Source organism: Hemicordylus capensis, chromosome 3 (assembly GCF_027244095.1).
Source record: "Hemicordylus capensis ecotype Gifberg chromosome 3, rHemCap1.1.pri, whole genome shotgun sequence".
NCBI classification, from domain to species: domain Eukaryota; kingdom Metazoa; phylum Chordata; class Lepidosauria; order Squamata; family Cordylidae; genus Hemicordylus; species Hemicordylus capensis.
The window spans coordinates 21,342,963-21,358,740 of NC_069659.1; the positions used below are offsets into that span (position 1 = coordinate 21,342,963).

Here is a 15,778-nt window from a genome sequence, read left to right on the forward strand (position 1 = left end):
TTTACCTGTGGGTAAGACAGGTATGCATGCAAAATGCAAACAGTACAACAAAGAAATGCAAGGCCTGGTTGTCTGAATGAGGCAGCATTATGAGAAGTGTGTACCTATTACAGTGTGTGTCTGCCTTCTAAGAATGAAACCTACATTATGTATGAATGAATGAATGAATGAATACATAATATATGAATTATGTATGAATCATTATGTATGAATTAATGAATGAAACCTACAATATGTATTATGGTTATATTGGACAAGAATGTACTTTTACTAGAAAATGATGATTAAATAGAATCTTCCTGACTAGTGATTTAAATTGTGATTTAAATAATTAAAACTGAGCCCTCCTGTGAAGCTATTTAAATCAAATCAACCTAGCATTAAAACTTTGTAGTTTCACTCTTAGAGAAAAGAGTAATGTGTTCAAGACATAAAAGACTCAGATATTGCATATTATTACATTCTGTTTTGAATTTTGTATGTAACATGTCTGAAATGTCTACATGTATGTATTTTTGAGTTATTCTAAGCCTGAACACACATGATCCATAATACTTAAGTATTTATTGCAAGATGGTGCCTTTATTATGGAGACTGGCTACTCAGAAGAGGGAATGGGGTATATAACAAAATATACTTCTGCTCGAGCCCCAATCCTACTACAGGTGGACCTTGTTACCCCTGCTAGTTGGGCAAAGAGGCACCTTTTTAATGTGGTAATTCTCTTTATTTAGCAGGGAGAGAGTAACTGGCCCTACCCACCCCCAGCACAGTACCTCCAGTGACTGTTGTTGGTGTCTATCTTATATTTCTTTTTAGACTGTGAGCCCTTTGGGGACAGGGATCAATTTTATTTATTTATTATTTCTCTATGTAAACTGCTTTGGAACCTTTTGTTGAAAAGCGGTATATAATTATTTGTTGTTATCTGCAGATTCATGTATCTGCAGTCGGGAAAAAGTCACCCGACCTCGGCATACATGAAAGGGTGTGTGTGTGAAACATGCCGATCTCATATCTGTGGCTGCAGCCAGGAATGGAACAGGTTCTCCTGTATCTTCATTTTTTCCTGAAAGTAAAGAAGTTGGCCAACTCTGATCTATCTGAAGGTTTTACCCCTTTTCCTATGCAGGAGTTATTTCAAAGGGATACGGTTTAAAGCAGTCCTCCAGTGCCATCAGGGCTAGCTGATGGCATTTTGTTGCCAGAAACAGTAAATCAAAATGACCCCTATACATAGATACATACTCTCAATCTAACATAATATTTAGGAATTTTATAGCATTTTAGAGTACTCTGCATTCATTCATTCATTCATTCATTCATTTAATTTCTATACTGCCCTTTTAAAAATGGCTCAGGGAAATAATAAATAAATAAATAAGATGGATCCATGTCCCCAAAAGGGCTCACAATCTAAAAATAAACATAAGATAGACACCAGCACCAGTTACTGGAAGTACTATGCTGGGGGTGGATAGGGCCAGTTACTCTCCCCCTGCTGCTAAATAAAGAGAATCACCACATTAAAAGGTGCCTCTTTGCCACGTTAGCAGGAGTAACTTGTTTCTCATCTGCTCAGGATTCGGTGTTGTAAATTCATAATTCAGCCCTGATTCCAAATTGCAACAGCCTTTTGAGGCAGAGCAATGGCCCTAACTCTGGTTCATCAAAGATCTGTGAATTCAGACAAAAAGACTGAAAAACGGTTAGATCCTGCTTGGATTAGAGATTATTTTAAATGAGCAGATATCAATACTCATTTAGCTAGTTCAGATGACTGAAAATGCAAATGACTGAACAAATGACTGAACAAATCATGATTTGGCTGTGAACTTCGTCTTAAAAGCTCCAGAGACCATCCACTCCTCCTCTTGTTTGCATACCTTTGTTAAACCACAACTCTGTGACTCATTTAAAGCTGGAGCTACTGCTTTAAGTGTGACTTACAAACTGCTGTTAAACCAGGATGTGAAATCTGTTTTAATCATGGTTTGAAAACCACACTGTTAAATAACAGCTCTGAGTTCAAATGAATTGCAGAGCTGTGGTTTAACAGACCATAATTGTGACAGTAGAGCTTGCTATACCAGAGCTTGGGAGGGGGGAGGAGGGAGCATGCAGGCTCGGGAGCTTCTGTGACTACATGCATCATCAAACAATGGCTTGTTCAGTTAGCTGAATATGATCAATGTCCTCAGTGACTGCATGAGGGACCTGTGTAGTTTATCCTGTCTCTGCAGCCCCTAGATGGAGTTAAAGTACCATAACAAGTTACTATGCAGAACACTATATTTTTCACTTAAAATTATGCTGTCGGAGTCATTGTCAACTCCTAGCAACCACAGCCATGTGGTTTTCTTTGGTAGAATAAGAGGGTTTACCATGTCCATCTCCTGCGCAGTATGAGACGATGCCTTTCTGCATCTTCCTATATTGTTGCTGCCCGATATAGGTGTTTCCCATAGTCTGGGAATATTTGTATTCCTATTCCTACAAAATAAGAATATTGTGCACGGAAAGCGCTTATTAAATTTCAGTGTTAAAACTCATATTCTAATAATTATTATGTAGGAGTTGGTTTGTTTTTAATGCTTGTTCTGCCACTTGTTACTTTCTGCTTTTCATATGAATTATTAGCTGTGTCACTGTCCTCATATGACAATATTGGAGTTCAGATCAGCTTCCATTGGATGGATTCTTAGGTCAGATTCTTAGGGATGTAGAAAATCAGTAACATGGGAATGAGGCTATAGCTCATTGCTGGTAGTGCACATGTTTACAAGCAGAGGACACTGGTTCAGTCCCTTGTATCTCCAGGCAGGTTTGGGAAAGACCCCTGTCTGAAATCCTAGTGATTCACTGCCAGTCACTATTGTCTACACAAGTCCAGTATTTGGACTTGGAATAAGGCAGCTTTATATGGAACTGAGAAATTGTGAATGAGTTTACCACACATAATTTTTGGAGTGTGTTGTGAGGTCTAGTGCAGAGGTAATGTCCTTGAGCTGTTTCCACTAATCCAGGCAGTCATGCAGTGCTTGAGAGTCCACTGGCATGGAAAATCCTTGTTGTGGTCACCATCTACAACACAAATTTTCTTGCAGAAACAAAGACGCTCGCTTAGAACTGGAGAGCTGGGGACTTCAGCTTGGGTGCCAAGCTTCTCTGACTGGCCGTTTGGTCACAGGAGAAAAAATTCTAATGCAGAATGAAACTGTGAGTATTAGATCATGAATTTCCATTTTACTTCTTGTTCATGAATGTTGTCTCAGTCAGGGGTGGCTCCTATACAATACCAATTATTGCTCTCAGCTTCAGTTGTGTGCTGGCTCAGCATTTCACTTTTCTCCCACCAAAACCAAAATATGAAAGTTGTAATGAGTGGGGGAGATTTAGCACAGTGACAAGTGTGCCCTGACGTTTTTTCTTAATGTGCCACTCCCACAGCCCTTGATCCAGTAGCCTGAATTCAGAATCTGCAAGGGATGATGATTGTCAGTCCAAGGGCCAGAGACAACTAGCGCAGTCTAGGTCAGACATAGGTCAGGTTCCAGAGGCAGTAGTCAAGGAGGCAAACAACATAATCCACCATGAGCAAGAGGTTAAATTCCAGAGGCAGCAGCTGAATGGCCAGAGGGCAGTAGCAAGATCCAAGGCAGGCAGGCAGGGAATCAGGTTCCAAAAGACAGGTGAAGGAAGCAGGAGCTTAATCAGGCAAGATCTTTTCTGATGGGATGAGTTACTCAGATTAAGGTGCAAGTTCTGTGGCTAGGGCTTGATAAGGCCTGGTGAACAAGGACTGGCTCTTGAGGTCAGTTGATGGACACTCAGCTGACAAGATCAGTCACTGCAGCCTAGGTGGCGCCCTTGAATCACACAACTCAGTCTGCCAAGCTTGTGATCATGCAGGTTGCACATCAAAAAGGGTACCAGAGCCTGGATTTGGGAGCTCTACTTCGACAGGCAAACACTCTGGTGCTTTATGCATTGAAATGAATGTAAGAAGGTTGCCGCCAGTGTTGAAAATGGCTGAAACGGGGAGATTCTTTTCTACACTGATGTAAACAAATGCAAAATGAGATGAGTAGTTCTGTAATATGCATCCCCAGGAGATACCTGCAGCTTCCTCTATTATGTCTATTACCCATATTTACCTGAATAGAAGACGACCCTGAATTTAAAGTGAGCCCCTTAAAAAAATAGAGGTCAAATACAACTATAACCTGTATTTATTGAAAAGGAACAGCACTCGGAATTTAAGATAACATGAAAGAACTTGAAAAAAACCTAGTCTTGGATTCAGGTAAATACAGTAATGCCTGTGGGTGTAATATAACTGACTCTATCATGGATAGAGGGGGGGAAATAGCATGTGAGCATTTGCACAATCAGCAAAAAGTAAACACTATTAAGATCATTCTTTCCCACTGTGGAATTTTGGTTGGGTGTGAGGCCTCGGAAGGGATGCACTGAATTTGTATACAATTCAAAGTTCATGACAGAAATAGCATTTAAAGTTTCTTTTGTTTGACCTCTTATAGATAACCTTTCTCCACTGAATGACTAGTTTATTTACATCTTTTTCTTCTGACAGTGCATGCCAATGAATGCTGGAGATTTCCTCAGAGACATGAGGAATATGAGGATGATTGGGGTAGCGCCTCTGGAGAACTGGCTGGTAATATGCAGTCGTCGAAACGCAGAGATGGCTCACAGTCTGGTGAATTGTTTAAGACGAGCTGGAGATCCCATGGGCCTTCAAATGAACTTTCCAAAAATGTGAGCTATGTCAAAGCACAAGTCCATTTTTTCCTTCTTTTCTTCTCATGACTCAGGGTGTCTTCACCAGTGTTCCCTCTATCAGAGATTCCCAGATGTTGTTCACTACAACTCCCAGAATCCCCAGCCAAAGGCCACTGCAGCAGGGGATGCTGGGGGTTGTTATGAACAACATCTGGGAATCCCTGTTAGAGGGAACAGTGGTCTTCATACGTTTTTTTTAGCTGTAAACAGGAATTTTTAAAGTGTATATCTAAATATGTAAGATATTAGGGCCAAACTAGAAATGACATGAGAGAGCCATCATAAATCTCATAATGTTTTTTTTAAATTTGCATAAAATTTAGATAAAGGGGGCGAGCTCGTCTTGCAGTAGTAAGCATGAGCAGGGTCCTCCTTAGAGCGTGACTACATGCAAGCATTGTCTTCTGTAAGATATTTCCCTTAGGGAATGGGTTCATAGCTCAGTGGTAGAGCATTTGCTCTGTTTTAGTCCCAAGTTCACTCCCTGGCATCTCCACATAGGGCTGGGAGAGATTCCTCCCTGAAATCTTGGAGAACCGCTGCCAGTCAGGGTAGACAGTACTGAGCTAGATGGACCAAGGGTCTGACTCCGTATGAGGCAGCTTCCAGTGTTCCAGCATGGGGTGCATTTTGGATGCTAGGGAGGGTTTTTTTTTTTAAATTAAAAAAGTCCTCTATTTAAATGCTCTCCACCAAAACTATTAGCTGTGAAGGGGGCGGGGTCTATCTGTATTGTTCCTGTCTGTACTGCTGTACCCCACTTTAGAGGAGGGGTTTTTATTGAAGACTTTGAAGATAGCCCCCAGAACCAAGGCCCTGATCCAACCCCCTAGCTTTTTTTTAACCAAAGAAAAAGACATTGGGAAATCTGATAGCTGAGTTTCTGTATCACAGCTGGCTTTGCCCTGAATGTGACAAATATATGATTGCAAACATATGTCTAATATATGTACGCTCCTCAGGGAGTCAGGATTGACTGTGGATTCAGTGGTATGTTTTCCTGTGCATTGTGTGTATGAGCAGCATTAAGAAATTATACCAAACAGCCATTGCGCAAATGATGATATCTTGTAGTTGCTATACATAATGGCTCGGTGCTGATGGAGAGCTGGTGTTGTGCCTCTCGAGGAGGTTTTACACACAGGGCTTCTACCCCAAATCTCCATCATAAGAAAGTGTGTGCATTCACACACCAGCCAAACTTACCCCAGAGTCCCGTCGAGATTCTTGGACCCACTCTACACACAAATTGGGCTTTGTGATGCGAATTCTAGCTTATATCAACATATTTTCAGATTTTTAAAATGCTGGTTTTAAGCTACTTTTTCTGAAAACACTGGAGCAAATAGGGAGAGGCACTGACATAGAATCATTAGCATAAGAGAGACATTCTCTTTAGAAATGCAGATATCGCTCTTTAGGAAGCTCTATCTCCCCCCTCCCCACATTGGCTAGAAAGAAAACATGGACACATGCCATGTGAACTTGTTTCAAAAGTAAAACGCAAGAGTAGGGGGAGGGGCTGCTTCCTTCAATGCTGCGAGTGTAGTTTGAAGTAGCTTCACTCAACATTTACCCTGAAGCATGAAGTCATGTGCAAATAACTCCCTGGAGGTTTTACAGACAGAGCTTATACCCCGAATCTCCTTCAGAAGAGAGTGTGTGATTTCACACACCAGCCAAACATACCCCAAAGTCGCTTCGAGATCCTTGGATCCACTCCACACACAAATCGGGCTATGTCTTCTGAATTCTAGTTTATCTCGATGTATTTCCAGGTTTTTAAAATGTTGGTTTTAAGCAACTTTTTCTGAAAACGCTGGAGCAAATAGGGAGAGGCACTGACATAGAATCATTAGCATAATAAGAGGGACACTCTCTTTAGAAATGCAGATATTGCTCTTTAGTCATCTCTCCCTACCTCCACCCCTCATTGGCTAAAGGAAAACACGGAGGCATGCAATGTGGACTTGCAAAAACAAAAACCTAAAGCAGAGGGGAGGAGCTGCTTTCCTCAATGCCGTGAGCGTGATTCAAAATGGCTTCCTTCAACATTTACCCTGCAGCATGAAGTCATGTGTGAATAACTCCCTGGCACATGAAGGAGTAGTCTTCTTGCAAAATACCACAAAGCCACATTCATTATGGTGTGTGGAAAGATTGATCCTGTAGAAACAGTACCACTATAAGACTGGTTTTCTGCGACTAGGAGCCATGGCAGAAACACACACACACAGATTCACTGGGAGCAATTGTGAACCAGGCTTGCTCAATCTGGTGAATCCCTTAGTCGCACTAGAGATCCCAGAAACTGATCTATGTATATTTATTTTTCTTGCCAAGTTGTTGTATTGAAATTCCTCAAAGCCAGCATTCTAATTTCATCAGCCTTGAATTGCTCACATCTGAAACATCTTTTAACTTTGTCCTCTGCTCTGTGATTCACATAAATGTTGATGCAGTATCGAGGAGAACAAAAGTAGCCCTGTCCCTTCCTTTTCTTTCTGTGAATACGCAGGTGATGAATTGTGATGATAGCCAATTTACACAACAGTTTTTGAGTAGTGAAGGAATTTTACCCATTGAATAGGTTTTGTGACTGCTATAACATACAGTCTAGACTAGAAGTTTATCCTTCCTAGTCCAACCAGAAGAGAATTTTCCAGATGTAATAACATCTGGATCCATTCTTAGGTCCATCTGGTACAGCATTCTGCTTCCCATAGGGGACAGCCAGATGCCCCTGGGAAAGCCATGAGCGGGGCTTGAAGAAAGCACCCCTCTCTCACAGTTCCCCCCCAGCAATTGATATTCAGAGGTACAGTGGGTATTGAAAAGAATCACCCCCTTCGATAAACCTTAAATTCTGGTTTCCTTACATCCTGAAATGAAAACACAAAGAAAATTCCCTTCACCAGCTGTACTTATCCAATGCAACCTATAACATCCAACTGAAAAACATCACAATTACAGTCCAGAAAAAGTGTCAGAAACAAAAAACAAGAATTACTGAGATTGAAAAAGGATCACCCTCCCAATGTCAATATTTTGTTGAACCTCCTTTTGCTTTAATAACAGCCTTGAGTCTGTTGGGATACTTCTCTATCAACCTTGCACATCTAGACGGAGCAATATTTGCCCACTCCTCCATACAGAACTGTTCAAGTTTGGTCACATTGGATGGTAGGTGTTGGTGGACTGCTATCTTCAAATCTCCCCACAGATTTTCTATGGGATTTAGGTCTGGGCTCTGACTGGGCCACATGAAGACGTTCACTTTTTTCTCCTTCAGCCACTGTGTGGTCAATTTTGCTGTGTGCTTCGGATCATTGTCATGTTGAAAGGTGAATCTTCTGCCCATCTTCAACTGTCTAGCAGAGGGTAGCAGGTTTTCTTCCAGAATCTGACGGTATTTTGCCCCATCCATTTTTCCTTCTACCCTAACAAGAGCCCCAGTCCCTGAGGCAGAGAAACACCCCCACAACAGGATGCTGCCACCTCCATGCTTCACTGTAGGTATGGTGTGTTGTGGAAAAAATGTGGCTTGTTCGGGAGGGTCGCAAGGAGAAAGCCACTTCTCAAGAAAGGCCACATTAAAGCTCATTTGAGCTTTGCCAGAAGGCACCTTGAAGATTCTGCTGCCAAATGGAAAAAGGTCTTATGGTCAGATGAGACCAAGATTGAACTATTTGGCCTCAACACCAAACAGTACATCTGGCGTAAATCCAACGCAGCTCACCATCCACAACACACCATACCTATAGTGAAGTGTGTTTTCTCTAAATAGCTGCAACAACTAAACTATCCTCTGCTACCTACTCTGTAACTGGAGTGTGCACTCATTCCTTAGTGCTCTGCTGTTTTGCCTACTGAGGGTAAAAATTAGCAACCCTCAACAGAAACACACACACACACACACTTTCAAGATGTATGGGATTCATATGTTCTGTGGCCAAGTTCCACCAACCATATGAACAGGTTTTACATCTTTGACTGTAGAACTCCAAAGACCAGCATTAACACAGGGCATGCATTGATTTTTGTAGTTCCATAACTGAATATGCGTTCTCTGTGTCTCTCATGCTGGATGGCTTCAGTCCTAGAATATGTCAGAATCCTGGCAGGGCAATCTAGCTGCCACTAGCTGGCAACAGTGCCAAAGCCCCACCAGCTGAAAGGGGTCAGCCTGTAATCAAGCTCTGGCAATATCTCTTGTAGGCTTCCTCTTGTTCTTGGCAGACTCACCTTGTATTGCGGACAGGAAAATTGGCACTGAGATCAGCTGCCTTGGCTTAATCCACAACTTCATGCTGCTTTCAAAGGAAAGTCGTGGTTGGTTATCAGGGAGAGGGCTTTAGAGTGGTGTGTGCACTTAAACAGTATGATCATATGCTGATTTGGGAGTATTCAGCAAGATAGATATTCAGTTGGACTTACTGCCTTGGAATTGTATCATGGCTGCCTAAAATAATAATTCCTCCTTCCCTTGGCCACTCACAAATAGGGTTGTATCTTAACATTTCCTCCTTCTGGAGGAAGACATTTGCTCTGGTGGAAGATTCCTTGCTCCAGAGAGAGAGACAACCATAAAATCCATGGTGATTGTAAAAGCCTAAAAGTAGTGAAAGAAGAGTGTTTGTCTGAATCTTCTCTCAGGCCTAGGCAAAGTTCAGATTTCAGGCAGTTGGGGACCGGAACAAAAGAAGGAACTGACTGTCAATCTAGTTGAGCTGGAGACAAGTTTGGGCCCCCAAATAGGTAGTTCTTCGACGTGGTCTCTGTCTTCTACACAAATGGGCTATTCGCCTGTGCACAGACCTCATCGGAATCTAACAAGTTCAATTCTCCTGCTTTGGACGGGAACCCTGCCCCCAGCCTCTATATGCGGCTGTGCCATTCCTCATCCCCTCAGTCTTTCTCCGTCGGCGCTTCAGTGAGCATCGTTGAGTCTGCAGCTCAATAACAAGTAGGATCCAACTATCCCCTTCTTGTTTTTCTCCCCGCTTCTTTGATTTTTAAAATTCTTTCTTTATTTCTCCACGTATTAACGTTTTTCGTTCTTTGTGTTTTGTTTTTTGCAGCTTTCCCCCCTCTCTTGGAGCTCTGATCCCGGCTGGGACAGAGTGTGGTGGCCAGCCAGCCTTCGGCATTTATGCCAGGCACAACAAACTTTTAAAAATGTATCTGCTGCGGATCTAAGATCCCTTCCCTTGATACTCATACCAAGTGTCTCTTGTGCTTGGGGGAATCCCACATTGTCGAGACCTGTCTTCATTGTCAGAAGTTCACGAAGCAGGCTCGCAAAAATAGGGCTTCTCGCCTGCACGCAGCTCTGTGGGACCTGGCTCTCAATTTTTTGGAAGCCTTGTCACTGAAGTGGTCCATAAAGATGGCTTCGTCAGTCCAATTGGAGTGTGTGGTGTCTACTCCTGCGGAGACCGAAAACCCGGCCTCGATACCAGCATTGGTGTCCTCTGCTGCTCAACCGTCGACGACTTCAAGTGAGCCCGCATGCCCGGAAGATCTTACTCATCTTCCGGCGCCTACGGTACCTAAGTCTTCCCCGGATCCCTCAGGATCGATACCGAAGTTGAAAAAGACGAAACTGAGATTACATCGGGACTTGCCGCCGGATTGTCATCTCCCTCCTATACCCAAGAAGAGGAAGGCAGAATAGGTTCCTGCATCGGAGGCCCCTGTGGCCAAAAAAACTAAAGTAGTTTCGGATCATACCATGCAAAGGTTGTCGGTATAGACGAGGCCTAGCTCGCCTGTAGTGATGAAATCATTCGACACGGCCCACGATCGAACTCGGTCGAATAGAGAACTTTTGGTGGCAATGGAGGAACTGGGATACACTATGTCAGAGGAAGCGTATTCTCCAACCAGGCCTGCAAAAGATGCTTCATGGCTGCCTAGGCATCAGTCACCTCCACGGGGCCAACAAGAATGCATTCCCCTTAGAGACAGTGGTACGCGTTGGGGATTGGAAGAACACTTCTCTCAGCTTACAGACAGGACCGATCCTGGGACTGTCGTGAACATTCTTATCTGGATCGATACCGAGAGAGGGAATATCACTCCCCCTTGAGTGCAGTTGGTCCTTCTTACGGTGCGTGGCACCGGGACTGGATCGTGTGATCAGTACCAAATGGATTACTGGTCTGACTATGCTCGTTCCCGCTATGGATCCTGCTACTCAGAGGATCCCACATATGGGAAACACTTCATGATGAGGGATTGGAGAGAGCCTCCCTTGCATTTGGAAGGGAGGCCGTGTTCCCACTCACTGCAGTGCTCCCCAAGGGACCGTGCAGAGTGTCGCAAACTGCCCCCTTCAGTTCTGGTGATACCTATGACTACCTTGCCCTCACAAGTGCCGCTGACGGGACTTTCCATGTCAATACCAGACAATCAGGGTAGCAAGCCTGGCTCCCCTTCAGGTTTGACACCCGTAGCACAGGACTCTTTGGCTCCACTGGAGCCTGAATATGAGAGCAAGGCTAGCTCGCGGGATTCTGAGGTCGTTTCTCTGGGATCGTCCCTGCTCGATGTTCAGTCAGCCTCGAAGCCGGTCTCCCCATCGGAGGACTTTAGACTGTACACAGCTTATGTGACGTGAATGGCTTCAGCCTTGGGTGTGAACCTGGGTAACCAACAGAAGAGAGAGCTGGATCCGTTGTTCAGCCTCATTGATTCTGAGGCCAAGATACCAGCCGCATTGCCCCTGAACCTGGCTTTGTTACAAGTCATCCGGGGTCACAGGAAGAAACCGATGATGCTTTACCAGCCTAATAGGCATCTAGAGAATTTCTATAGGGTACAATTGGATGACGATACATTCTTTTTGAAGAACCACCCCACCCTGAATTCGATTGTTGTGGAGGCATCTCTACAACGGACCAGGGGTCACAGCCAGTCAGCACCGAGTGACAAAGAGGGCAGAAAATTAGACTTTTTGGGAGGCGACTCTATTCCGCCTCAACCCTACATTTGAGGGTTGCCAATTATCAAGCCTATAACACCCGATATCATTTTTTGTGGGAGAAGGTGAGTCCCTTTCTGGACCTCCTCCCACAGGACAAGAGGGATCCGGCAAAATCATTTGCCCGTGAGGCCAGGCCAAACAAGAGCTTTATTCAGCCCTGCATTCGGTGGAATGCATGGCTACGGTGATGGCCACATTCGGGACTCTCAGACGACACGCGTGGCTGTGTTCATCCAGGCTGCATTATGAGGCCCACACGAGGGTCGAGGACTTGCCCTTTGAGGGCTCTAGCCTATTTTCTGAACAGACTGATGACATGCTCCAGAAAGTCCAGAAGTTGAGGAGCACAGTGTGTTCCATGTCCTACGCCTCCCCGGCTGCCAAGCCGCAGAAGACTGCTCTTATTCTTCTTATTTCTTATTTGAAGAAATCGAATAAATAAAATAAATAAGTGGTCACCTTATCAATCACAGAAGGCCCCTTCAAAACAACAGTTGCCTTCAGAAGGTTCCTTTCAGGCCAACAAGCCCCATGCATGATACAAGTCGGGCAACCAGCCCAGTAAGCAAGCCTTTCAGAAACAACGCCCGAGTACCTTCCAAAAGAAGCAATAACTCTGGGCGCTTCAGGACTCGCCTGGCCCTATTCTTGGGGAGCTGGGACAAAGTGACTACAGACCAGTGGGTCCTTACAATTATATGTTTGGGCTACAACCTCGGGTTTTGCGGTCCACAGCCAGTGTCTGGGGTCGTGGTGACTCCTTGCACTTTGGAGTTGTACCAGGAGGTCGTTGCTCTCCTGGAAAAGGATGCGATCAAGAAAGTTGCCAACCCCGACAGCCCCAGGTTCTATTCCCAGTACTTTCTTGTGCCAAAACCAGACGGGGGGCAGCGCCCTATACTAGACCTCAGGGCCCTGAACAAACATTTGGTCTACAAAAGGTTCTGAATGCTCTTGGTAACAGCCATTATGACCATCCTGGAAAAGAACATGTGGATGGTTTCCCTGGACTTAAAAGATGCATACTATCATTTTTCGATACGCCCTCAGCATCGACGCTTTCTGTGGTTTCAGATTGGGGGATCTCCTATTAATTCAAGGCCTTGCCGTTTGGCCGCACCGAGGATCTTTACAAAATGTCTGGCACTGGTGGTGGCATTTCTAAAGGAGCAAGGTTTGCAGGTGCTGCTGTAGCTAGACGATTGGCTCATTGTGGCGAGCACCAAGTGTGCAGTTCTGGATGCTCTCGAGATTGTGAGATGCCCTGCAGGAGCTGGGTTTCCAAATAAATGTAAAAAAATATCAGTGGGAACCCACCCGTCGAATTCAGTTCATTGGACTGATTTTCAACACAACCTTGGAAAAGGTCTTCCTCCCAATGGGTTGCATAGTTTCTCTCCAGAGACTAGCAGCAATTTTTCTAGCTGGAAGCCCACAGACTATGGGTTCCATACAGCGCATGTTGGGTCACATGGCATCGAGTACATACGTACTACCTCAGGTGCGTCTTCGAATGCGCATCATTCAGAGCTGATTTTTGGACGTGTTTGATCCCTTTCAGGATCCGGGCCGTCTCAAACAGTGTTTCTCAACCACTAGTCTGTGGACTGGTGCCGGTCCAAGAGGCACTGGGTACCAGTCTATGAGGCATCACTAATAAAAATCACCCCCCCCCCAAAAAAACCCCAATTTTGGGCTGGCAGGAGCCACCGGGAGCTCTCCGGAGCTCATTTCCAGGCAACCCTTGCTGCTGGATAACATTCATTTCACTTCCTCGAAATGAACATTACCCAGCAGCATGGGCTGCCTGGAAATGAGCTCCAGAGAGCTTCCTGAAATTATTTGGGGTGGGTTTGGGGGTGAGGGGGGCAACCCCTTTACTAACTGCTGGTCCAGGAACCTGTGCATGAATAATGTACTGGTCCATAACTCCAAAACGTTGAGAAACACTGATCTAGAGTGTATACCCCCTCAATGGGTGCGGGAGACAGCGGAGTGGTGGACGGTGTTTTGGCAATTGAGTGTCGGTACTCCCTTTCAAGCCCCTCAAGCCCAGTGGGTGGTCACAACAGACGCATCAGAGCTCGTTTGGGGGGCACACCTGGACAGGCTTCATCTGAGTGGAAACTGGTCCCCCAAAGAGAGGACTCGGTACATCAGTTATTTGGAGCTGTTGACCATTTTCAATGCTCTCAAAGGCTTTTTACCAATGATTAGGGGTCACACAGTGACCATACAAACTGACAATACAACGGTGAAAGCCTACGTCAATCGACAGGGTGGCATGTCATCGCGGAGCCTTCTGTTTCTGTCTCTGGACCTTTGGCATTGGTGCGTGGCACATGCAATAACGCCTCAGGCAGTTCACAGGGTTCCCTGAATGTTCAGGCGGACACTCTGAGCAGAATGACGGTGGTCTCCCATGAGTGGGCATTTCATCAAGCTGTTTTGAGGGACATATTTGTAACTTGGGGGTTCCCAACTCTGGACTTATTTGCATCCCAGGACAATGCACAATGTGCCCATTACTGCTCTAGGGGAGGAGAGGGTGAGGGTTCTCTGGGCAATGCCTTTGTCCGGTCTTGGACGGGCCCTCTTCTGTATGTGTTCCCCCCATTTTTCCTCATTCTGAGGATCCTGTGCAAACTGAGGGTGGATCGGGCCTGGGCAATCCTGATAGCCCCATGGTGGCCCAGGAGGCCTTGGTTTTCAACCCTGAGACGTTTGGCAATGGACTGGAAACTTCTATCTGTCCTGCCGGACCTGCTGTCTCAGGAAGAGGGACGGGTGCTCCACCCGCATGTTTGGTCTCCATCTGATGGCATGGAAGGTCCTGCCGACTTCCCGTTGAGACTTAAGGAAGTTTTGGTTACTGCTAGAAGGCAGTCTACATGGAAGTCATATGAGCACGTGGACTCGTTTTACTTCCTTCGCTTCGCTACATAGGTTTGATGTATTTAATCCATCTGTGCAAGATGTATGTAGCTGTCTATTGTCTCTTAAGGAATCTGGTTTAAAGCTTTCATCCTTTAAGGTGTATTTGGCTGCCATTGTGGCATGTTCCCCTTCTGACCAGGCTTCATAGTTTAAAGATCCAGTGGTAAAAAGTTTTCTGAAAGGTTTAACACACATGTTTCCAGACGATCTGGTTATGTCACTAGCTTGGGACCTGTCAGTAGTCTTGGCTGGTCTACTACGGCCGCCATTTGAGCCTTTGGCTTCAATCAATCCCCATCTCCTGTCCTGGAAGGTCGCTTTTTTGGTGGCCATTACCTCCACCAGGAGGGTGAGTGAGTTAAGGGCCCTGAGGGCTGACCAACCGTCCTTTCAGTTCCATAAGGCCAAGGTTGTACTCAGGACAGATGTCAAGTTCCTGCCCAAAGTGGTGTCTATGTTTCACCGTTCATCCCCGCTCACTTTGCCCATGTTTTTTTCCAAATCCTTCATCGGATGCGGAAAAGAGGTTACACCATTTAGATGTTCGAAGGGCATTGTCCTTCTATGTTCAGAGGTCTGCTGAGTGGAGCAAATCTCCTTCCTTGTTCGTTCTGTACAGTGGGCCACGCAAAGGTCTCCAAGTCTCGGCCCAATCCATGTCTAGGTGGATAGTTTCTATGACTGAACTTTGTTATCAGTTGGCTCATAAGCAGTTGCCTGCAACAGTTAAGGCACACTCTGTTAGGTCTGTGGCGGCCTCTGTGGCCTTTGATCGGGCGGTTCCATTGGACGCTATATGTCAGGCAGCTACTTGGGCTTTGCCCCATTCCTTTGTCTGTCATTATGCAATTGATACCCGGGTGAGTAACCTGCTGTTCCCAAGCAGCAATAGAGAATCAGATGCAGGGATGTAGTCAAAATCAGTTAAGGCTCAAGATCCAAGACAACAATCGGAAAAGGAGCATTCTGGTAAAGGAGGTGTTTCAAGGGCCCATTGCCGTTAGCTGGAATTTGAGTGGGGGGAAGCAGCTAAGTAGCATTTTAAAG

At 45.1% G+C, this 15,778-nt stretch overlaps 1 protein-coding gene across 8 annotated transcripts in view; it reads left to right on the forward strand.

Annotated features, from left to right (window-relative positions):
- Positions 1-15,778, forward strand: part of PIWIL4 (piwi like RNA-mediated gene silencing 4) — a 71,520-nt gene that overhangs the window by 39,327 nt on the left and 16,415 nt on the right. For all 8 annotated transcript variants that reach the window (XM_053310168.1, XM_053310171.1, XM_053310165.1 and 5 more), the window contains 2 exons: positions 3,108-3,219; positions 4,598-4,782. In XM_053310168.1, the coding sequence (XP_053166143.1) occupies positions 3,108-3,219; positions 4,598-4,782 (297 nt within the window). The remainder of the gene's footprint in view (positions 1-3,107; positions 3,220-4,597; positions 4,783-15,778) is intronic.